At 36.4% G+C, this 25000-nt stretch overlaps 2 protein-coding genes across 6 annotated transcripts in view; one reads left to right on the plus strand and one right to left on the minus strand.

The window, feature by feature from the left end:
• Nucleotides 1–11852, plus strand: part of LOC106869339 (organic anion transporter 3) — a 26172-nt gene extending 14320 nt beyond the window's left edge. For both annotated transcript variants that reach the window (XM_089359624.1, XM_089359625.1), the window contains exons 5-10: nucleotides 4821–5153; nucleotides 5687–5821; nucleotides 7310–7395; nucleotides 8706–8826; nucleotides 9412–9484; nucleotides 11272–11852. In XM_089359624.1, coding sequence (XP_089215750.1) covers nucleotides 4821–5153; nucleotides 5687–5821; nucleotides 7310–7395; nucleotides 8706–8826; nucleotides 9412–9484; nucleotides 11272–11448 — 925 coding nt within the window. In that variant the 3' untranslated portion in view covers nucleotides 11449–11852. The remainder of the gene's footprint in view (nucleotides 1–4820; nucleotides 5154–5686; nucleotides 5822–7309; nucleotides 7396–8705; nucleotides 8827–9411; nucleotides 9485–11271) is intronic.
• An 11329-nt stretch (nucleotides 11853–23181) lies between these two features.
• Nucleotides 23182–25000, minus strand: part of LOC106869361 (organic anion transporter 3) — a 25048-nt gene continuing 23229 nt past the window's right edge. For 3 of the 4 annotated variants that reach the window (XM_052971584.2, XM_014915086.3, XM_052971582.2), the window contains one exon: nucleotides 23182–24504. In XM_052971584.2, the coding sequence (XP_052827544.2) occupies nucleotides 24373–24504 (132 nt within the window). In that variant the 3' untranslated portion in view covers nucleotides 23182–24372. The remainder of the gene's footprint in view (nucleotides 24505–25000) is intronic. The other variant, XR_016243607.1, reaches the window with a different exon arrangement.

The following is a 25000-nucleotide window of genomic DNA, read 5'->3' on the forward strand; positions in this document are numbered from 1 at the left end:
TGGCCTATTTGCGTCTATCTTTCTGTCAGTTTGAATGGTGAAGTTCCAGAGGAGTGCAATGTGATCATTTTCAAGTACTGGGGGTGGTTTGTGTTCCCACCAGTTTTTATCATGGGGCAAGTCCAGGTTTTTGCATATTACCCAGTGAATATATTGTGCAGCTCTATCATGCCTGTTGAGATACTCTGTAGGCGCAAGCAGACTGCACATGGAGACAACATGATCGATGGTCTCATTTTGTTGTTGGCATATACGACATAATGGGGAGCTGCCGTTCTTTAATATGTTGGCCTGGTAGTTCTTTGTAGGTAGGCATTGATCTTGGGCTGCTATGATAAACCCCTCTGTTTCTGATTTCAATCCAGAGGCCATTAACCATTGGTGGGTAAGGGCTTTGTCAATATCTGCATTATTCGCTCTCTTTGGGTATTTGCCATTGAGAGGTTTTCCATGCCATTTTTCAGTCATAATAGCTAAGGCAGCAATTTTAGCACGGGTTTTCAAGCGCTTAGCTTTTTCTGTAGGTGTTTCTAGTTCGTCTAATTCTTGAATTTGTTGCAATTGGAATTCACTTAGATATTCCTTTGCCTGTTTTGTTACTGAGTAAGATGCTTTCTTGCTTTCATATTTTAAGACAAGTTTTAGCATCCAGTCCTCAGAGTTTTTCATATAGGCGTCTAGGCCAATTGTGGCTACCTTCATTGATAATGCCAGCTGTAGTAGTCCTCGACCTCCCTCTTTTCTTGGCAGATAAAGACGTTCTATATCTGCCTTAGGGTGGTGCATTCTATGCATTGTCAACAGTTTTCGTATTTTTCTGTCAACATTACATATTTCAGTAATTGACCAGTTAACGATGTTGAAACTGTAAGTCACGACTGGTATGGCTAGAGCATTGATCGCTTCGATCCTGTTTCTCGCGTTCAGCTCTGTCTTCAGTATTGCTCTCACCCTGCGATAACATTCTCTTCTGATCCTTTCCCTCATCACTGAGTGCTTGATATTGTCCCCTTCAATTACCCCTAGGTATTTGTAGCTCTCCGCTGGTTCTAACTCTTTTATGACATTTTGCTGGTCAAGGTTCACATTAGATGTATTTGTCATTTTTCCTTTGATAAAGATAGCTTTTGCACATTTATCAAGGCCAAATTGCATCCTGATGTCATCACTGAATTGTTTAACAATCGCTAGTAGGCCTTTGAGTTGTTGGTCATTTTTTGCAAAGAGCTTTAAATCATCCATGTAAATGAGATGATTTATATTTTTATCAAATATTTTATAACCATACTGTGCATCATTGAGCAATTTTGAGAGCGGTATTAGGGCTAGACAGAAGAGGAGTGGTGATAGTGAGTCACCCTGGAAAATGCCACATGAAATTCTTACATCTCCAGCATTTAGAGATTCATTGTCATTGTTCAACATCAGTGTGGTTCTCCATGATCTCATACTTACAGATAAAAAGTTTCGCAGAGTAGGAGCTATTTTATACATTTCCAGACATTTCCTAATCCAGCTATGTGGTAGGCTATCAAAGGCCTTTTTATAGTCTATCCAGGCTATTGACAAGTTTTTGTGTCGCTTGTGTCGCTTATTATTATTATTATTATTATTATTATTATTATTATTATTATTATTATTTATATTATTATTATTATTATTATTATTATTATTAATATTATTATTATATAATATATATATATATATATGTGGTGTTCTCCATAAAACTGACAAGGTAAGTTGAACTTTTAACTCTCGGTGACGTTGTAATGGGCCACTGATGAAGATTAATCAAATCTGAAATCATTGATGATATGACTCCATCTCGCTTGCCGTAGGGAACTTGTCTCCCTCGTCAGTCCTTAGAAAAGTACTCTCACGTGGCTAAGAGTTGTTTTGACTCTTATTTCTAGCAATGCTGGTGCTGACTAGCACCCTCAGTCACTTTAATGATGACTGTGCTTCTGCCTTTAGGTTCTAAATTGCTTACAGTCACTTTAATAACAACAACAATAATAATAATAATAATAATAATAATAATAATAATAATAATAATAATAATAATAATAATAATAATAATAATAAGGAATATATTCACAGACACGACAGAGCTGGGACCTATATACACTGGAAGCTATGCCAACATTATGGAATAGCAACAGAAAAAAGATGGTATAAACACACGCCAGAAAAGGTCACAGAAAACGAGAAAGCAACCATACTCTGGGATATGCCAATACACACAGATAGAGAAATTAAGGCAAATAGACCAGATATAGTTGTCAAAGATCATGAAGGAAAAAAATGCCTTCTAATTGATGTTTCAATACCAGCAGATGACAACGTTTCTCTAAAAGAAATGGAAAAACTTTCAAAATACAAAGACCTGGAAATAGAGATAACTCGAATGTGGAATCTAAAAACAGAAACAATTCCTATCATAGTAGGTGCCTTAGGTATAATAAAAAAATATTCAGACAAATACATAACAAAAACACCAGGACTTACAAATATATATAACATACAGAAAATTGCACTACTGGGTACTGCACACATTCTACGCAAAACACTTTCAATACAGTAAACATAAGAGCACCACAGCAAACCACAGCACATACCCAAGGCGCACAGAGCTGCGCTCGGTAGTGAAGTGAAAGCACGTTATAAAAATAAAACTACTGAATAATAATAATAATAATAATAATAATAATAATATTATGTGAACTATTATTATTACTTAAGTCTGGCAATACCCTGTTCTTCAATTCAGCTGAGGAATTTACCATGATAGAAATATGAGTGAAATTGATATCACCATTCCCATTAAATGGTACTTTCCCATTTCCTAATTAGAGGAGCCAGTTTTATCCTGACAATTCTTTGTTTTACATAATTGAAGAGTTACATCTTCACTTTGCAAAGCGCAATTCATGGTGTCTGATTATATTGTGAGTTTTCTCTTGTAAATCAATTTTTGTGAACTCATGGATAAATCAAGAATTCGTGTTGTTTATGAATATGAGTTCCGTTGTGGAACCAATGCATCCCAGACAGCTCGAAACATCAATGAGGAGTGTGGTGAAGATGTGGCGAATGAGCGCACTGTACGTCGATGGTTTGAGAAATTGCGGTCTGCTGACGTTACTCTTGAAAATCAGCCCCGTGGTAGACCTGACACCAAGGTGGTTAATGATAATTCCAACTGTATTGGACCATGTGAAAATACTTCACAAGAAGTTGATGGACACATGGAAGAAACCAGTCTGGAGTGTCGAAGTGGAAGAGGATACATCTCAAACTACGCGTGAGTTAGCAGTAAGGTTTGATGTTTTAATTCCAACTGTATTGGACCATGTGAAACAAATCAGCAAGGTAAAAAAGCTAGATAAGTGGGTACCACAAGAACTGAACAAGCATCAAATGACACGTCGTCTTGAAACTTGCTGTTCTTTGCTGTCATGGCTCAAAAGTGAACCGTTTTTGCACCGTATTGTTACGTGTGATGAAAAATGGATTCATTTCAACAATAGCAAGCGCTCTCCACGGTAGTTGGATAGAGACGAAGTGCCAAAAAACAACCTCCAAAAAGAATATTCACCAAAAAAGCTAATGGTGTCTGTTTGGTAGTCCAGCGCTGGTGTCCAGCTTCATGTGACCTGGTGACTCAATTACAGCGGATGTATATATCAACCAATTGGATAAAATGATGCGTTAACTTGTAATTAAACAACAGAGATTGGTCAGTAGAGGCTCTCAATTCACTTGCAAGACAATGACCGACCATATGTTGCAGAAAGAACGTTACTCAAGTTACAGGAACTGAACTTGGAAGTACACTGTCATCCACCATATTCCTCAAACCTTGCACCAACTGACTATCATGTTTTCCAAGCATCATACAACGTTTTACAAAGAAAAAAAATTCAAATCTGAAGATGTAAAAACAGCCTTTCGTGATTTCATCACCTCTTGCTCTCCAGAATTCTTCTCTGTCGGCATAAATAAGTTACCGATAACATAGCAAAATTGGGTTGATAATTTACGTGCATACTTTGATTAAGTGCATTGCTTTTGTTGAGATAAAGTAAAATAAATTTTCAGTTCATAATCGGTGGACTTTTCATTCTTAATGACCTGATATATATATATATATATATGGTCATTATATTGACAACTGTATCGGTGCGTTCTCACTCTCCCGCCAACAACTAGACTCCTTTCTCTCTTTTGTCTAATCTTTCCATCCTACCCTCCACTTATTCTGCATTATCTCCGACATTTCCGTCGCCTTTCTCGACATTTCGGTCAGCATTCATTACTCCACTCTCACCACCTCCATCCACTAGAAACACACAGACTCACACTCATACCTTAACTTCTCCTCCTCCCACCCTAAACACGCCAAGCTCTCCATCCCCTATTCTCAATTCCTCTGTCTGCGCAGGCTTTGTAGTGACAACCATGACTTTGAGACTCAGTCTCAACTCATGGCTCGCCACTTCATCCTTCGTGGATTTCCCCTCACCACTATCCACACCACTATATATATATATATATATATATATATATATATATATATATATATATATATACATATATATACGTATATACACACACACACACACACACACACACACACACACACACACACACACACACACACACACACATATATATATATATATATATATATATATATATATATATATATATATATCTACACGCGTATTATAAATGTACACACGGTCTCAGATACTCATTTACTTTAGAATATCTTCCCAGACAATTATTACCTTATATTTACCTTATTATGCTTACAGTTTCCTGAAGGAATCTGTCCGGTGGCTTTTTGCCAACTCGAAAGTAAAAGCAGCCGAAAAAATTATCAAACAAGCAGCAAAACAGAACAAAGTCGACTTTGATAAAGTCTGGAGCATAACTTCAGAAAATACTTCACAAGAAGTTGATGGACACATGGAAGAAACCAGTCTTGAGTGTCGAAATGGTAACTCCAAAGTCCAACAAGATGTCACAACTGTTGCCCAACATACACAACTACAAACTGAAAAAGAATCCTCACTGCTTGTCAAGTTACTTGCTATCTTTAAATCACCCTATCTGAGGAAAGTAACCATCGTTGTGTCTATAGAACGGTAAGTTTCACCGCCTTATTGTTGATATTATTGTAATAGTTACCATTAAATATTCAGAAGAATAATCAACGATATGACTTTTGTTAAAGTAACTTTGATTGTGCTTGAATATCAGAATAGACAATATATTATAATTTTTTTTTCCTGATGATTAGAAAGTATGGTATATGAAACTTATCTTTGTAAAGAATATTAATGAAGTAAGATATATCTATGAAAACCGTGTAAACTATTTCTCTATAACTTTGACACACGTGTGTTTAAATTCTTTTATCACTCTAGTATCCACAAGTTGTTGATCAGTATTAAACTAATTTACATGCAGTCATTTCTATCTTACACTTGTTTTCTTAAGTTCATCTTGAAAATCTCGTCAGTTTATAACGTTAACTTTTCCTTGACGCAATATTCCCTTAAGCACAAACATTCATAGTCAAAAATATATATCAGACCTATTACATAAAGCCTGGTTAAAATGTCTACAATCCATATTAATAGAGTAAGTTAACAGTGTTTGTTTCTTTGGTTTACAGGGCTGTAAATGTAAGTTCATGGAACAGTGTTTTTCAAATGATGGAAGTTTTTGCTGGCAACATCTATCTCAATTCTTCTGTGGTGGCTTTATTTGAGGTATTTTCTAATGGAATTTACTCTGTGCTAGCAAGAAGGTAATTAATATGTACTATTAAAATAATTTGAGGGAATGGAGAAAGTCGACTGACTCGTATATTAAGCAAAAAGCCACTCGGTTCTTTACTTACATTGTTCTACATTCTGAATTTTATAGAATAAAGTTTACTTAATATCACATAGATTTAATTGGAGCTCTTACAGTGATAGAAAACTCATTAGTCTAATTAACGATCGGTTTTCTCTAAGACTTTCAGAGTTTTATTCTGGATAGTAAATATATATTGAATGAGTTTGTCATGACTCGAATTTGATACGGCTGCGATTCCTGATAAAAGGCAATTCTCTTCCATTACTTTATTAATCATCATCATATACCCAAACCTATTCCCCATTCTTTTGTTTAGGAGGGGTAACCACAGCAAGACACACACCAGGCATTCCATTCATTTCCCAGCTCAAAGGGGCGAGCCCCGTTCTATGCTCGGGTCAAGGCATAGAACGCAACCCCCAATATCAGCAGCGGAGCCCGACAGCATATATTGGTTTACCCCCGCCGCATCATGTTGATTCCGTACCCCTCTGAGCAACATGAAAATTCACTCATCCGTTCACAAACACTCTCTAAGCTATCCTATCATTTATAAACTCTCTTGCCTCTCTCTAACACTTCTAACTACCAAAGCTTTTGAGGGAGTGGAGAAAGTCGAATGACTCGTACACTAAACTAATAGTCACGTTATTAATACACTCAGAAAATGTACGAGGGTCTTACACATATATATATATATATATATATATATATATATATAAAGCACTTGAAAGACCCTGCACTTGTTAAGCCCTGGGCAGACAGTGTATGCAATGGGAGGCCTTATGTGCACTATCCACATGGTTCTAGTAACACATGATCGCATAACCCCTAACATTTGGCCTTCTAAGTCCCCAGATCTCAATCCATTGGACTATTATATGTGGAGCGTTGTTGAGAAAGAGGTCAATAAACACGCCCATAACACCAAAGCTTCTTTGAAAGGTGCCATAGTCAGAGTAATGTCCAAAATGAACCAAGATTCTTGATTCAAGTATGTAGATGACTTAGATCTCATATAGAAGCAGTCGTTGAGGCTGAAGGTGGCTTTATTGAATACCATTATGGAAAAGAAGGTTTATTTCTATCCTCATAGCATGTTTTGATAAATAAAGTTATCTGTTATTATATATGTTTTTTCTATTTATTATCTATTATATATCTGTTTGTTTTTATAAATATAAATCTGTCCTCTCAAATATCTTACGCACCCTGTATATATTTCAACTTCCATCTAATGAAGATATATATATATGTATGTATGTATGTATGTATGTATGTATATATATATATATACATATATATATATATATATATATATATATATATATATATATATATATATATATATATATATATATATATATATACATATATATATATATATATATATATATATATATATATATATACTGAAACGGTTTTTCTTTCGTAGATTCGGTCACAAAATATCCCTACAAAGTTTAAAGATACTTTCTGCCACGTGTGTCATCTCTGTTTCGCTGATAAAATTATTGGCAGGTAATATTAAGCATATATATGTTCTATATTTGTAGCATGTTTTTTTTTTCCTTTAACAACCTTTTAATCACTTTGTTCATCCTACTATTTACTTTTCTGCAATAGTGTTTTATGGTATCTCACTCAGGTAGTAGGCTTAACATCCACTTGCTTGTCACAGCGACATCGAAATTTCTACGTTCACCCATGAAAACGTGGTGATATCTGCAGTTTTAATTGTCGATTTCTAACATCAGAAGGGAATATATTAATCCCATAAATGTGACATAGTAAATAAATCCTTCCTTCCAAGCGCCACGGTAAATATCGACATCAGTCATATTAGCGTCCTTAAATTTGGTCGAAATAATGTATACATGAATGTTTAGCAGTGTAGCGCATGTCTGTAATGGCACAGTATAGGCAAATTCTGCACCCTTCTTTCTATATCTTTCTCTCACTCTATCTCTCTCGCTTTCATTCTCTATCTATTTCTTTCCTATTGCTTTCCCTTTCTTTCACTATCTTTCTCTAGCTCTATCACTATCTCTTTCTTTATTATTACTATTCATATTATTATTCATAATTTCATAACAATACCAATGTTATTGTCTATATTCAATACTCTATATTACATTCCAGTTCGATTCTATCTAACACTATGTAATCGACAGTACTACAATGTGCCAATATCTTAGATTTTATAGTTGCTTTTCAAATATTGTAGTTATCAAAATATTCATTTCTCATCTGCGCAACTTTCACTTTCAAAATTATAGTTTTATATCACTAAAATAAGACTGGTTCACTTCTTACAGTTTGTCTTTTCCAAAGTCTCCTAAATCATTTATCCAACTTGTCACTCTATCCCCATTTATTGCTAACAGTTTCCATTCATTTCCTGGGTCCAAAAGGCATTTAAGACCTAAGGTGGTTTTTCAGAATTTCAGCTGACATTCCTGTAAAACTGGCTGAACGCCAAGTTGCGGTGAATAGAAGTTTCTGTTATTTCTCTAACATGTTTAATTCAAACATGTGGGAGAAACGAGCACCGCGATGGAGAGTGGCTACGGCAACGCATGTCGCTGGCCTTTCTCTGTGGCAACACTATCGCGATCATTACCACGGCTCAGTAGCCCTCTTGTTCTGGGGTCTATATAATTGTTAAACATTCACCTAAAATGAATGGCTTTTGCCTATATTAGAAATCACCATTGTTTGTTATTTGGTTGTTATTATTATTGTTGGTATTGACATACCTTTTATTGGTTTCATCGAATTCTTGCCTAAACACTAAGGCTCATTTCATCGTTAACGTATTTTTCTTCTAGAGAGCAGTAAAACAACGGAATATGCCATTCTCGCTTTGTATGTTGTGACCGCCGCTGGACTGAATGCTGCTTCGTGTGGTGATTACATTTACACCTCAGAACTCTACCCTACACAAATAAGGTACGAAACAACTGGTAATAAATGTTTCTGTAGAAATGGCAAGATACCTACCTTTGTTTTTATATGGCTCAGATCCTGGGAATTAAATTTGGAATTCAAAATTGAAATAAAATTTAACTGAGCCTCAAATTCGTATTAGAATAGATGAATACATTTCCATAATTTCAATCATAGTTCGAATCTGTTTTATTTTAATTAACTAATTGCTTATTTATATTTTCCTAAGTCATGTCGTCCCCTAGACTTACTTAATTTCCTTTCTTCTAAAACTTTTGATTTTATCAATTTGAAGTTGAAAGACTTACATTCTACTAATTTAGGAATGAGAGAAGTTTAAACTAGTTAAGTTGATTGCTGAAATTTGATTGGTGTTTGGAGACATTAGGAAAATGGATTTGGAGACAGAGTTGAAACAATGTAATCGTCGTTACATTTGAAAACAAGTTAAACAAACGAGACATTATTTTCTGTAGAGTGTAACCTCTTGTTCTACCTTTTATAACTTATCATTGTATCTGAAGTATTTCTCGACTTATAAATTCTTATTAAACATTGTTTATCGCCGTAAATCGCTTGTGATTGTAGAAGTGTTGGAAGTGGTTTTGCTACAACCTTTACACGCCTTGCATGCATGGCATCACCTTTCCTCAAACTCGTGGTAAGTGAACACCCTTTCTATCGAATCTAAACTTTAAAAATATTCAACTACATGGTCTTAATTACTAAGACTGTTATCAATGATTTTCATTATATAACACGTGCTACTACATACATATATAGTGGTATCAAAGTCTGTCGCTAACACTATTAATACTATCCGTTTCACCCGCCAGCTATTTGCATATCTATGGAATATGTGTTCCAAAAAACATACAAAGTACATTCCAGAAGTTTTGAGAGATTTTCAAGAGGGACACTTATTTATTTCACAGAAACACAAAACTCCAATGTCCTTCAATCTACGATCCCCTGCACTTGTTTTAGAGCTCCATCTACTTCGTAAAGTCCCCATCGTATTCCTCTAAAGTGAAGGTTTCAGGATTCTTGTCACAGCCTCCTTAATCTTCTTAATGTTTTCAAAATGACTTTCCCTTAGGTTTTCCTTCAGCAACTAAAAATCACAAGGAGCAAGGTCTGGATTGTAAGGAGAGTGAGGGAAATGTTGATGCCCATCTCTGTCACATTACTGGACTGGAATTGTGAACTGGTGCATTGTCCTGATGGAAGTGCCACCGACCCGAGTGGAAGAGCTCCGGCATTTTGCGAGAAATCTTTTTGTGAACTCTCAAAACCTCAACAAAAATACTCTTTGTGGACCGTCTGGCCAGAGGGACCACAATGGATATAAATGATGTCCTAGCTGTCAAAAAAGGGGATCATCATGAGCTTCCCGGTGGATTTGCTTTGCCTGTCCCCTTGTGCCAGCGAAAAACAGATACTTGACCCACAAAAGTTAACCCATAAGCAGTCTGGAACATTTCAAAAGTTTCTGTAGCGTTTTTCCCAAGTTTAAGAGAAAATTTTATTGGAATGCAAGTTTCCAAATTGTCTTCAGGTTCCAACTGCATTCTGCAAACTAATCAGCAGTGACAAGCATTCTTTAGTAGGGTGTGTGTTCCGAGTACTGTACAGCTCGCTCTCTCTCTCTCTCTTTCTCTCTCTCTCTCTCTCTCTCTCTCTCTCTCTCTCTCTTTCTCTCTCTTTCTCTCTCTCTCTCTCTCTCTCTCTCTCTCTCTCTCTCTCATTCTCTCTCTCTCTCTCTCTCATTTTCTCTCTCTCTCTCACTCTCTCCCCCTCTTTCTTCGTTAGTATTCTTTACTTTTATAACGTTTTCTCTCACGAAAGCAGTTTTCTCTTCCTAAAGTGATATTTTTATCTATCTATCTATCTATCTATCTATCTATTTCATTAAATCTTTATCTCTCTCTCTCACTTGCACATTCATTCCGTTTATTTGTTTTTTCTTTCAATATTTATACAATGCCAAGGCGGCGAGCTGGCAGGATCGTTAGCGCGTCGGGCGAAATGCTTAGCGGTATTTCGTCTGTCTTTACGTTCTGAGTTCAAATTCCGCCGAGGTCGACTTTACCTTTCATCCTTTCGAGGTTTGATAAATTAAGTACCAGTTGCGAACTGGCGTCGATCTAACCGACTGGCACCCTCCCCCAAATTTTCGAGTCTTGTGCCTAGAGTAGAAAAGAGTATTTATATAATACCAAATGCATCTGTGAGAATAAGCTGTTCTCTACCAGAACAAAGTCTTTTATATATGAAACAGAACAAGTGTAATTAGTCAAAGCACATACTTGGTCCTTCGACAATACAGCTATTTCCATTGGTCAAGATCATATCCTTTCTTGGACCATGTTGTTTGGTCTGTTATTTCTATCTATCAATGAATACCCTTTATATAATTTCACTAATGTAGTAATTTTCTATGTACAGGCTTTGGCAGTTCCGTGGGCTCCTGGGATTATCATAGGAACCGGATGTATATTCTCTTCAATTTTGCTCCAAGCACTTTTACCAGAAACAGGAAACCGTGTCTTACCTCAGACGATTGAAGATGTGAACGTGATACAGAAGAAAAAGAAGAATATAAAAATTCCAACTATATCGTAAAGACAATAAGATAATCACTATAATTTGCCGTAATCTCGGTCAGCAAGATTAGTTTCATTAGAAATTCAAGATGTGAAATATATGCTGGAGTGATGCAAATGCATACATACTTACGTACATACAGACTGACCGATAGATAGATAGATAGATACATACATACATACATACATACATACATGCATGCATGCATGCACACATACATACCTATAAGTATATATGTATATATATGTATATATAGGTGAGAAAGTTGGTATGTGAAAGCACGTGGTTGGATGTATAAAAGATAATAAGAGTGAAAAAACTACAGAAGGCTTGTGTTACATGGTTAAAGTATATATTTAAATTATGTCCGAAAAATGTTATAAAATCTTTTTGGTATATAAACATTGTATTTTGAGAAATAACCGGTTTCGTGTTGTCTTTTCAAATTTCTCTACTTCATTGTAACGTGTTCGCTTCAGTCTGAAAAAGAAGAGTTCTAGATAGGGGGAGGTAATTAGGGATTTCTTCCGGTATAGGGGAGATAATCGAAATCTAGGAGGTGGTAGAATTTGATTAATTTATCATGGTTTTGTTCTATATTTTTTTCCTTTCTTCTCAGTGGGGTGATGAATTTCCTTATTTAAATGTGTTAGCAATGGTTAAGTTTGGGTTTGTATTTTTGAATGAAAAAGGTTTCCTTATTTAATCTAATCTGTGTTGGTGTATTAAAGGCACATTGATAGAAAGGAAAGATTATAAATTGTGGTAGCATTTGTTTTGCGCATTTCTCAATATGTTCACTAAAAGGTATCATTCAGTATTCTGGGCATGCAATCTGCTGGCGATGCAGAGTGCATCTACGTCTGAGCGATAATCTTGTGGACCCTATGTAGTTCTCGTGGCAGCCCGAGCATCTTATTACATAAATAAGGTTTTCTGAAGCACAAGTAAAGTTAGATTTAACTTTGAATTTGTGTCCCTCTTTGAAGAGGAATTCTGAACCTTCTAGAATGTTTGGGCATGTTGCACAATTTGGTCGACCACATTTTTTTACTTTCGCATCTGTTATTTTGGAAAATAATTTTGCCTTTGTGAGGATCTTTTTCAGTGATTTTGGTTGTTTGTGGCTTTTGATGATTTTGTGTGTGTGTAAAATGTCCTTTAATTTGGGGTCCTCGTGTAGCATTGGTATGTTTTGGGTGATGATGGTGAAGGCTTCTTTGTTCCTGGGGTTGTATGTGGATATGTACGGCAGTATTTTCGGGGAAGGTGTGTTGCTGTGTTTAACTTTTCTTAAGTTTTCTATGTTAATTTGTGATGCACGTTTGATTCCATCCTCTATGAGTTGAACTGGGTAGTGTCTGTCAATTAGTGTATTTTTGAGTTCTTGTAGTCTGTAGTTTCTAGTATTTTGTTCTGACACTATTGTGCATATCCTTTTTGCAAGGTTGAAGGGGATGTTTGTCTTGGTGTGTCTTGGGTGGCATGAATCAAATAGTATATATTGTTTGGCGTCTGTGGTTTTGTAAAATATGTCCGTTTCTATTTTTAGGTTTACTTTTTTAATTAGTATATCCAAGAATGGGAGCTCCTTTTGGTTGTACTCCATTGTGAACTGTATGTTTGGGCTGACACTGTTCAATAGACTTTTGAATTTCAAGAGTTCATCTGTGTTTTCATTCCAGAGTATGAAACAGTCGTCCAGGAACCTTTTCCAATTTTCTTTTATGTATTGGGAAAGGGTGTTTCCAAAGGTGGATAAAGATTCCTGGTATATTATTATTTCCAAGTAACCCATTGTTAGGTTCGCAATGACTGGAGCTGCCCTAGTGCCCATAGCAATTCCGGATTTTTGTCGGTAGAAAGTATTGTCAAACATGAAGTGGTTCTTTCGTAAGATGAATTCAACCGATTTAGTAATGAATTCTTTACTGATCCTGTTTGGGATTTCTTTCGGGAATTGATCCAGCCAGAATTGAATTGCCTCAAGTCCATAATTATGAGGTATACTGGTGTATAAATTAATCACGTCAAATGAGACCATGATTGTTTCTTCCTTGACTTTCTTTGGGAGGTGATTTAGCATATCCAAGTCATCTCTGATATAGCTATTGATGTGTTTAAGGAAGGGTTTTAAGAGGATGTCCATAAATAGACTTAGTCTGTGTGTTTCACAGGCTGGGCCAGCTATGATGGGTCGCAGTTTTAAATCCCCCGGATTTGGTGTATGTATGTATGTCTTTGGTGATGTTTTGATGGTCTCATTTATGATCTGGCTTTTGTGTATTTTTGGCAGACCATAGAAAAGGCTGGGCTTGCATTTGAAGTTTGTTAGAAAATCAATCTCCTTGGTTGTCAGTTCATTTCCATGTGTTTTAATTAGTGAGGACAGGGTTTTCATTATTCTTTGTGGGGTGTAGTTTGTGACTTTTTCATAGTGTTGATTGTCATCCAGCATGGATATTATTAGGTTTCTATAGTATAATGTGTCCATTATTACAACTGCACTTCCTTTATCTGCTTCCTTAATCGTAATATCTTCATCATTTTGGAGTTTTATTAGTTCCTTCCATTGTGTAGTGTTAAAGTTTGAGTTAACTGTCTGTTTATGCATGGTGTGGTAAGGGAAGTTTTCGATGTGGTTGCAGAATTCATCTAGATTTTTATTTCTACCTTTGTGTGGGATGTGCTCACTTTTGTTTTTGACTAGTGAGCCATCTTCAGTGTTGTGATTGGTAAATGCTTCTGTGAGTCTTAATTTTCTACAGAATTCTGTTATACTGTCCTTCACTTCATTTTGGTTGGCTCTGCGTGGAGTTGGGGTGAATTTTAGCCCTTTTGAGAGGATGTCTATTTTTATGCTTGAAAGAGGTTTGGTTGAGAGATTGATTATCTTCGGTTTTTCCTGATTACTAGATTCCAGCCTGTGTCCTGGTGTCTCTGGTCTGGGGCTAAAAAATGTTGTTTGTAATTTTGTTTGCATGAGCTGTCAGTGAGGTTATATGGGATTGGTTCGGGGGAATGGTAGTATTGTTGCCTTAGATTGTTATATGTGTGTGGGTGTCTATGGGTGTTTTGGTTAGTGATGTGTGTAACTCTAGTATGTGGGATGTTTCTTGATCTGGTGTTATTTTGTGTTGTTCTTGAGTTCGGTGGGGGCCAGTAATTTTGGGTCAAAGGGTAGTAGTGACTAGCATGTGGTGTGTTTCTTATCCTAGTGTTGTTTTGGGTTGTTATGGGGTGGTTATGCCTGGTGTTGGGACGTTGTTGGTGTGTTCTGTTCCTTGTGTATGTGTGATCTTTAGCTTTGGTGCAATCTATTTAATAAATGCGTTGTCTGTAAGCTTGTTCCCTGTTTAGTTTTGGGTGGTTCAAAAGTGGTGGTTGTAAGTGATTTCTATTTATGGTGTATGGAGGGTAATGAGGAGGGTTGTTGTTGATTAAGTGGTTGAAATTGGTGGTGGTTTGTGCGTTGTTCAGTTTTTGTTTATTGTTTATAGTTCTTTTCTTTAGGAAAGGATTATCTGTGTTGAATTCTTGTTTAAAAGTTGATTCATATCTTTGGAAGAAATCATTGCTTTTTTCCCAGCGTAGGAGAGAGTTTCTTTCTTCCTTTTCACAGACTTCTTTCCAAAAATTTATGGTATTTTCGAGGGGTTGTCCCTCGGTTTGTTTGTTTATTTCCCTGTGCATCTCTTCGTCGATGTTTTTATATTTTTCTTCATTAGTGGAGGCCCTAAGTCTTAGTAGTTCAATCTCTGATTTTAGATGGAATAGTGCTAACTTTTCCCTGATGGTTCTCTGTCCGTCAGGTTCATTTGGTATTGTTTTGATCTGGAATTTGCGTGGGAGAATAATTGGTGTTGAGTTCATCCATCCCTCGTAAATATCTGCTTTGTTTGAATTTTTTATCATATTCCAGTAAGCGAGTTTTCTATTATGGAGGCTTGTATTCCAAATATTCTCTATTTTTCTTTTTGTTAAATTGACTTGTGTAAATATGGCGTCCTGGTGTGTTTCATTTGGTGTGCGTTGGCTGTTGTTCGGTTTGTTTGTGAATACCGACTTTAGTGTAGTTCACAGAGTGTTTAAATCTTTACTAATTTGTTCTTGTTTTAAAATGAATTTGTCGATAGTATCGTGTAGAGGAGGTTGTTGTTCATTGTTAGGTTTGTTAATGTACATTGATTTGAGGGTTGTGCATAAAAGTTGTAAATCATTACTAACCTGATCAGTGTAGTGAGTAGTGACTTCACTGTTTATCCTTTCCCGGGCGAGAAGATTTGAGTCCTCAATTTTGTTATTTAAGGAAATGAGGTGTCAGTTAATATTTTTGAGTTCTTTAAGTATATCCTCGTTTGTAATTTTAACCGAAGTACTAATTAAAAAAGTAAACCTAAAAATAGAAACGGACATATTTTACAAAACCACAGACGCCAAACAATATCTACTATTTGATTCATGCCACCCAAGACACACCAAGACAAACATCCCCTTCAACCTTGCAAAAAGGATATGCACAATAGTGTCAGAACAAAATACTAGAGACTACAGACTACAAGAACTCAAAAACACACTAATTGACAGACACTATCCAGTTCAACTCATAGAGGATGGAATCAGACGTGCATCACAAATTAACATAGAAAACTTAAGAAAAGTTAAACACAGCAACACAACTTCCCCGAAAATACTGCCGTACATATCCACATACAACCCCAGAAACAAAGAAGCCTTCACCATCATCACTCAAAACAAACCAATGCTACATAAGGACTCCAAATTAAAGGACATTTTACACACACACAAAATCATCGAAAGCCACAAACAACCAAAATCACTGAAAAAGATCCTCACAAAGGCAAAATTATTTTCCAAAATAACAGATGCGAAAGTAAAAAAATGTGGTCGACCAAATTGTGCAACATGCCCAAACGTTCTAGAAGGTTCAGAATTCCTCTTCAAAGAGGGACACAAATTCAAAGTTAAATCTAACTTTACTTGTGCTTCAGAAAACCTTATTTATGTAATAAGATGCTCGGGCTGCCACGAGAACTACATAGGGTCCACAGGATTATCTCTCAGACGTAGATGCACTCTGCATCGCCAGCAGATTGCATGTCCAGAATACTGAATGATACCTTTTAGTGAACATATTGAGAAATGCGCAAAACAAATGCTACCACAATTTATAATCTTTCCTTTCTATCAATGTGCCTTTAATACACCAACACAGATTAGATTAAATAAGGAAACCTTTTTCATTCAAAAATACAAACCCAAACTTAACCATTGCTAACACATTTAAATAAGGAAATTCATCACCCCACTGAGAAATAAGGAAAAAAATATAGAACAAAACCATGATAAATTAATCAAATTCTACCACCTCCTAGATTTCGATTATCTCCCCTATACCGGAAGAAATCCCTAATTACCTCCCCCTATCTAGAACTCTTCTTTTTCAGACTGAAGCGAACACGTTACAATGAAGTAGAGAAATTTGAAAAGACAACACGAAACCGGTTATTTCTCAAAATACAATGTTTATATACCAAAAAGATTTTATAACATTTTTCTGACATAATTTAAATATATATTTTAACCATGTAACACAAGCCTTCTGTAGTTTTTTTCACTCTTATTATCTTTTATATATATATATATATATATATATATATATATATATATATATATATATATATATATATATAGAGAGAGAGAGAGAGAGAGAGAGAGAGAGAGAGGAGAATTGAAAATTAAAAATAATGAATTGCAAAGCAACAAAATCGAAAGGGCGTAAACTCGGAGTGCATTAGCTTGACGCATAGTAAAGGTGCAAGAAAGAGTATATGCATAACGTTTCGAGCATGGCTCTTCGTCAGAAAGTGGAGAAACGAAAAGTGCGGAGAAAGAAAGAAATCCGTAGCAATATGTGTGTGCGTGTGTGTGTGTGTGTGTGTGTGTGTGTGTGTGTGTGTGTGTAGGAGTGAGTGAACAAACGAAAGAAAGGCATTCAACACATTTATTGGATGTTACGTGTATGGATTAAAACAGTTTGATTCAAATTCTTTTGTTCTCTGAGAGTTTCGAGCGTGAAGCCAATCTCAACGCTTACCGACACCCGACGGTTGCTATGCGCATGTATACTCATGCATGCGCGTGCTCGTGGGTACACATGTCTATACAGACGCTCGCAGGTGCGCACGTTCATGCGCACACTAATCTAGATGCGTGCATGTATGCAGGTATGCATTGTACATATGAATGAATACGCATGTGTGGATATATGTGTGTGTGTGTGTGTGTGTGTGCGTGGCCCCGTTCATATATATCGGGGGCGTGAGAGTGTGTGCCCATGTAGAGATGGGCACGCTCGCATCAATACAGATATGCACGCAAAAAACCATATGAGCGCGACAACAGAGACACATATACAACTATATACTTGTGCACACCGCCTCTTCCTACCTCCCCTCCACCAACCTGACAGATTTCCTGTCCAGCACGTGGTCGATTTCGTGTTGAGTATGCGGTTTATTCAACTAACTGTTGCCACTGTACCGTTATACCAAAATCATACCACGACACCACATGACCTTCTTCGACCAATCACAGTCTGCCTAACGGTAATAGAAGTCAACTTCTTCAATCAAATTCAAAATGGCTGAAAATTAGTATCACCCTTGAAACTCTTAGAGAACCAACGAAATTGAATCAAACTGTTTTGATCCATCGAGAACTCTTCCGTTCGCCTCATATGCCCCTCCGGGTTCGGATATAGGTAAAATTAGCAAAATTATATTAGACAGGATTATACTCCAACCTAATGCTACATCCACATTACGCCTATGGGCTAAAATTACTGAGGTCATCCAGTGGTTTAATTTCTTAAGCTCTATACTTACATTTAAATTTATCCAGTTGACATAGACCAATATTATTTTAGAGTATCCCGTATCCTTCTCAACAAGGCCCTCATTTTTGTCATGGGACATTCTAACGTCTCTCGTAACGATATTGATATCATCTTGGCCGCTCGTCGAAATATAAAATTCGATGGAAAATTCTAGGCCCGTAAAAAGACATCTAACTTTTTTGACATCTCCATGGGGGCTAGCGACTCGGCCAAAGGTACAGACTTTATATACACACCCCTGACGTCTCCCTCAACCCCCTAAAAATACTAATTCTTACGTCGCCGCGAAGAATGGATATAACACCTGACCTTCATTAATAACAGGCATCCAGCAAATTAATCTCCAGCACCTCCTACGACCCTATGCAGCTTCAGACACCCAATCCCCTGTCTCTTAGATAATCGTTGTCTTACACAACATTCACACAGACAGACAGACAACTTACCTTTTAATATATAAGATCAAACGCGTACCGTTGCATAGACGTGGTGGGTTCAAATCCTAGGCGAAGTGAGAGTAGTCTATTTATGTTGGGGGCGCGAAATTTCGAGAAAACAAATATAAGAAAAAACTTCTTAAGTCAAAGAGAGCATGCATGTCAAATTTGGTGAAATTCGGTTAAAAACTGTAGGAGTAGAAGTGGTTCACACAACACACAGACAGACAGACAACTTGCCTTTTAATATATAAGGTATGTGTGTGTGTGTGTGTGTGTGTGTGTGTGTGTGTGTGTGTGTGTGTGTGTGTGTGTGTAAACATAACTTAAAGATTGTATTCTTTATCATCTCTATCATAGGTATTATATTTCATTTCAGTCAGTATTACATAATTTCCATTTCTTTTGATGCCTGTTGCTGCATTTTGTTTTGCTGCATTAAATACAATGTTGATAATGCAGTATTCGGGTAGAGTGTTTCTCTGAAAATACCCTAACTTTACACCCTACCTTACCTTAGACTATATATGCAAATAAATATATATATATATATATATATATATATATATATATTAAATATATATTAAAGCTTATGGCACATAATCCCTCGACAGAAAAAAGAAGGCTTTCCTATCCGCGTGGGATAGGAAAGCCTTCTTTTTTCTGTCAAGGGCTTATATGCTCCTTTGTTAGACTATTTTCTTTAGTCATTGCACGGTCGTCACCATAAGCTTTAAGATCATATAAAAATACCATTATTTTTATTTACAGGATTGTAAAAATGGCGTCGTATAAAAAGCATTTTGCATCGAAAGCATATAGAAAGTTTGTTTACATATAAAAAAACAAAACAAACACGAGCGATAATAGTTCTTAAATTTGAAAGAAAAACGGATGCTGATTCGCTGGTGTAAAGGTAACACACTTAATCGTGTTAACAAAGTGATGTGGGTTCGTCTCCCACCCACGCGGATAGGAAAGCATTCCTTTTTATGTCGAGGGCTTATATGCCCCTTTATTAGACTATTTTCCTTAGTCATTGCACGGTCATCGATATAAGCTTTAAGATTATATAAAAATACCATTATTTTATTTACAGGATTGTAAAAACGGCACCGTATAAAAAAAAACATTCGCACCAAAAGCATATAGAAAGTTTGTTTATATATATATGTATATTTGCATACCCCTAACTCTCTTTCTCTTCCTCTCCCTCTCCCCCCTCTCTCACCCCTCTCTCACCCTTACTCTCTTACTCTCTCTTACTCTCTCTCACTCTCTTCTCTCTTTCCCTCTCTCTCACTCTCTTTCTCTTCCTCTCTTTCTCCCCTCTCCCATACCCACCTTCCCCCCTCTCTTACATCCACCTTCCCCCTCCCCCTTCATCATCAACCCCCCCTCTCATAAGCTCATCCCACCACACCCCAACACACTCCTACTCTACCTTCCCACTCCACCCCATCCAATTCCTTACACCCACCACCCACCCCCTACCCACATACCCCTACATCTGCCCCCACCCTCAGCCTAACCCACACTCCACCCATGCCTTCCCCACCTCCCAACACCCTCACATCACATCACACCAACACCCTCACATCACACCACGCACACACTACAACTGACCAACTCCTTTCTCCCCTCCCCATTTTCACACATACATACGTCAAGATCACCAGCATTCTATCTTTCACACACACAGCCCCTCGTTCTTCGATCACCGTTCTTTCTCCCCCTTTGTTATCTCCCCCTTTTCTTAGCTCTCCTGTGTAAAATTTCTAACTTCCGGTCAACCATTACTATGATTGACCGTTGACTGAACACTATTCAATTTTTTTTCTCCGTGTTTTTCTCCTTGTCTCCGTATTCTTTCTGTTGAAGAGCGTAGCTCGAAACGTTAAAGACTTTCCGTATTCCCGAGCGTCATGCTAATACATCCTTTTGTTGTTTACACCACCTGTCCTCGTCTGTTGTTGTTTTTCGTACATTCTCCCATATATATATATATATATATATATATATATATATATATATATATATATATATATATATATATATTGTGACAAAATTATAAATTAAAATTCATTTTTTTATATATTGGCGTTTTCAAACTTCTTTTTCATAAATATATACCCACTCGTATGCCACCTACACTTTTTTTCAATACTATGTATATATATATATATATATATATATATATATATATATATATATATACATGTATAAAGTTAAAGCTTGTAATCTTTATCACTGCTATGGTAGGTATTATATTTAATTTCAGTCAGCATTACATAATTTCCATTTCTTTGGATGCCTGTTGCTGTGTTAAAAGCAGTTTTCTCAATAGTGGAAGAAAGTTTGTCAAAATCGCTATACCTGCGCGCGCGCGTTTGCACGTGTGTGTGTGTGTGTGTGTGTGTGTGAGTGTGTGTGTGTGTGTGTGTGTGTGTGTGTGTGTGTGTGTGTGTGTATAGTACATACATTTACGTGTGTATATAGTAACGAAACATGTTTTAACTTTTACATACTATCTCAGACAATACATAATTTATTAAAATGTTCAATTCAGCTTCCCACATGTGTACCTAAAGTTTACTAAGAAATATAAAAACATAACAGAAACTATTAGTTTCAACTTGTAATTAAACAAAAGACATTCTGTGGTGCAGTTTTTGAAAGCGTTTGTATAGAGATGAGCAGTTATCATGGAATAAGAGTGACTTCCTATCCTTTAGTAGAAATGACAACATCGAAATTACAATTGACAAAACGCCATTTGAGGTGCTTCGCCCACACTAGACTCATACCTCAGAGTCGTTTAGAAGGAGAACGAGTACGTGTGGCTTGAATTTTCTGGTCGTGCATCTATATTTTGAGGCCATTCAGAAAGTGACCTTGCTTCCAGACACTGCCAGATCATGTGCATCCTCGTGTCCCACGCTCTACCAAGCAAACAAGCTCGTCTGAACGAGGCAATGGGTGAAGGACTGTTTACGAAGTTACAAGCATGTGCAATGATTCAGATGAGACTATATCTCACATCGGAACAGTATCACCTCAGTTAGCTCAATATGAATACAAAAAGCGAGAGCATGACGAGATTGCTGCAATAATTCACTTGAATGTTTTGCAAGAGGTTCGGATTTGTATTCACAGAAAAGCGCAATAAGTATTTTATGGGGACAAGAAATAAAAATCCTTGGAAACGATTAAGTGAAATCATTATGAAACTTCCTTATACAAAGGGGTACACAAACCGGATACATTTAGTCTTATAATCAATGTGACATGCCCATTCGAGAATCAAAACGACGAAATAGAACAAGTAGAGAATTATAACTAGTCGCCTACAATACCAATTTCGAAATGAAGGTAGTGATAAATGATTTACAATCAACGAGAGCTTTTCTGTTTCTTTGCAATAATTTATTCGAGTCATTTAATTTTGTGAATATATCACGAAGAAAAAAGATATCACACCTTGCAGCCAGCAATGAAGCAGATAATGGAGTATCTTCAAAGATATGATTATATGAAACAGTTCAACAAAGCATAAAACACAGTTTCCTTTTGACAACCACCGCACTTCGGTATGGTATAAGAGTTTAGTATAGTCCTCATCATTTCTCAGACAGAGTTGACGAGAAGGGACGTGTTCTAATGATCATGCAGTCAGTCTGCTGCCAGCTTCCTCTGCGTGGCAGCTTAGGCATGCCGTGGCTTTTGATACGCAGACATGCACTCAGATACCACCTCCTGCAATGATTTCTTGAAGGTGAACGTGTGTGGGCTCCGTTTGTGAGGCACATCTTTCCGCAACTCGTCACTTTGACGGGTAAAGTCCTGGTTGAAAGATAGACCAAGACTGTGCGCTTGGCGCCTAGAATGTCCTCAGGCACTCACTCTCCTCTACCAGTCGGGCGAGAGGATCGGTGGATGTGCCACTTTAGCTATATGCAGATAATTACTAGCGGTGAAGTGCGTCGACGTCCTTGCGCGAACATAAATAGACCTACATCAGTTGTCAAGCGATGGTGGGGGCGAGACAAACACAGGCACAAAGACAAACACGGGCACAAAGACAAACACAGGCACAAAGACACACACACACAAACATAAATAAATATATATATACGCCTAGCTTCTTTCAGTTCCCGTCTACTAAATCCACTCACAAGGTTTTAGTCGATCCGAGACCATAGTAGAAAAAACATGTCCAATATGCCACGCAGTTGAACTGATCCCGGAACTCTGTGGTTGGGAAGCAAGTTTCTTACCACACAGCTACACCTGCGCCTAGTTCATGGTCTAACTGTGACTTTTCTCACATCACGTAAATTAGGTATACGTTGAGATACAAAAGTGATTCCGAATTATTCAAGAATAACAAACTCCTTCTGAATATGCTGTGACGATATTTATTCACTCTCTAATACATCTACATTCTGGATCAGTGGTTCTCAACTGGCATCCATATGACCCCTGGGGTTCCATATAAAATTTGGGCGGGGATTCCATGCAAGCAAAATAGTAAATTGGCGGTCCACAGTAACATTTTAGACGTCCATAATGTATTTATTGCAAGAAAAAAAACTAGGTTAGTTTCTTTTATGCTTTAGATTCTTTAATATGTTTCTGGCCACTGAAGAGAGAGTTATTGTTTAATTAGATTGTTTAATATGTTTCCGGACACTCAGAGAGTGTTATTGCAAACCTACACAAGTGAATATGTGAAGAACAAAATAGGAATTTTGAAAGAAGTTTCTTTAAAACTAATTTTTAGACATATGTTTATGGAGTCCACCAGAGTAAAATAGTAATCAAAACGGTCCATAGGCAAAAATAGTTAAACGGTTGTTCTAGATGGTATCGACATCTACTTATATCTCACCGTTGTATTTGCTGATGCGATCATCCATCACTTTTATTATACTGTTATATACTACAAAGTATATCCTATAAGTTTTAGATGTAATAGACAGATATAAATGCCTTGTCTTCATACATATATCATTATAGACAGGAAAATATCCATATAGAGAAGTGATATATAAACATTAAAAAAATCTACCGCAATTAAGAACTTGATAAAAAAAACCTTTAACGAAAACAATCTAAGAAACTTAAATTCTCAATTAATTACATTTCTTTAAACACCATTATTCTCCAACCCATGCTAGCATGGAAAGCGGACGTTAAACGATGATGATGATGATGATGATTCATTAATTTCAAATGGGATTGACTTGCGTTATTATATTATGTAATTGGCTAAAACAATCTTTAGGAACAACATATTTAGAAGTAAAGCAGAAAAACATGAATTCTCACATTATAGTTCTTACTTTATGTCCTAACTAAACACGATTAATGTAAGAAGAACTATATGAGAATTTTTTTCCTGCATTTCTTTTAAACATAGACAGAAAAATATGACGACAAATATTTATATTTGTCTACTATATACGGTGATTGCTACTCTGTATTACATTACAGCATTGATGCAAAGTATTGTCAACGCATCAATAAATGCAATATTGAATACATTTCTTACATTCAATACAGTTTCAGTTCAATATCTCTAAATCAAATCACATCTCCGATTTTCTGTGGTAAAACACGGTTTACTGTTTCTGGTAAATATATATGAAGTAAAATGGAAGAGACTATGCATGCAGTTCCTATGATAATACCTGGAGCCCATGGAATATTCAAAGCCTGTGGATAGAAAATAGAGATTTAATTGAAAGTGTTTAAAATATAAACATTGATTGATAGTAAAAGATCTCAACGACCAACGACGATCAAAATAAGGCATGTTCGGAGGGAATGATTGTAAGTGGGATTTAAAAGAGAATTATAAGGTATGTAAACTGATCGATCAGGTTAGCTCTACCCAGCAAAAATTATCTCAGCCAGTAGTATCAAACATACGGCTCACAGCAATGCTTAGTCTGGCACCCGGGTCAAAATAATTTTATTAAAAAGAAAATGTCTGCACTATCCGAAATATATTTTTAATATATTTTACAAAACTTACGTGTATGTATATACATATTTATACACATACGCACACGCACACACATATGTATGTGTGTACATGTTGATGGCTGGATGGATGAGTATGTATTTATATATATGTATGTAAGTGTGTGTGTATATATGTGTGTGTGTGTGTGTGTGTATGTGTGCGTGTAACATAGATAAATAGATA

This window comes from Octopus bimaculoides, chromosome 11 (genome assembly GCF_046866305.1).
Source record: "Octopus bimaculoides isolate indiv1 chromosome 11, ASM4686630v1, whole genome shotgun sequence".
Classification (NCBI taxonomy): domain Eukaryota; kingdom Metazoa; phylum Mollusca; class Cephalopoda; order Octopoda; family Octopodidae; genus Octopus; species Octopus bimaculoides.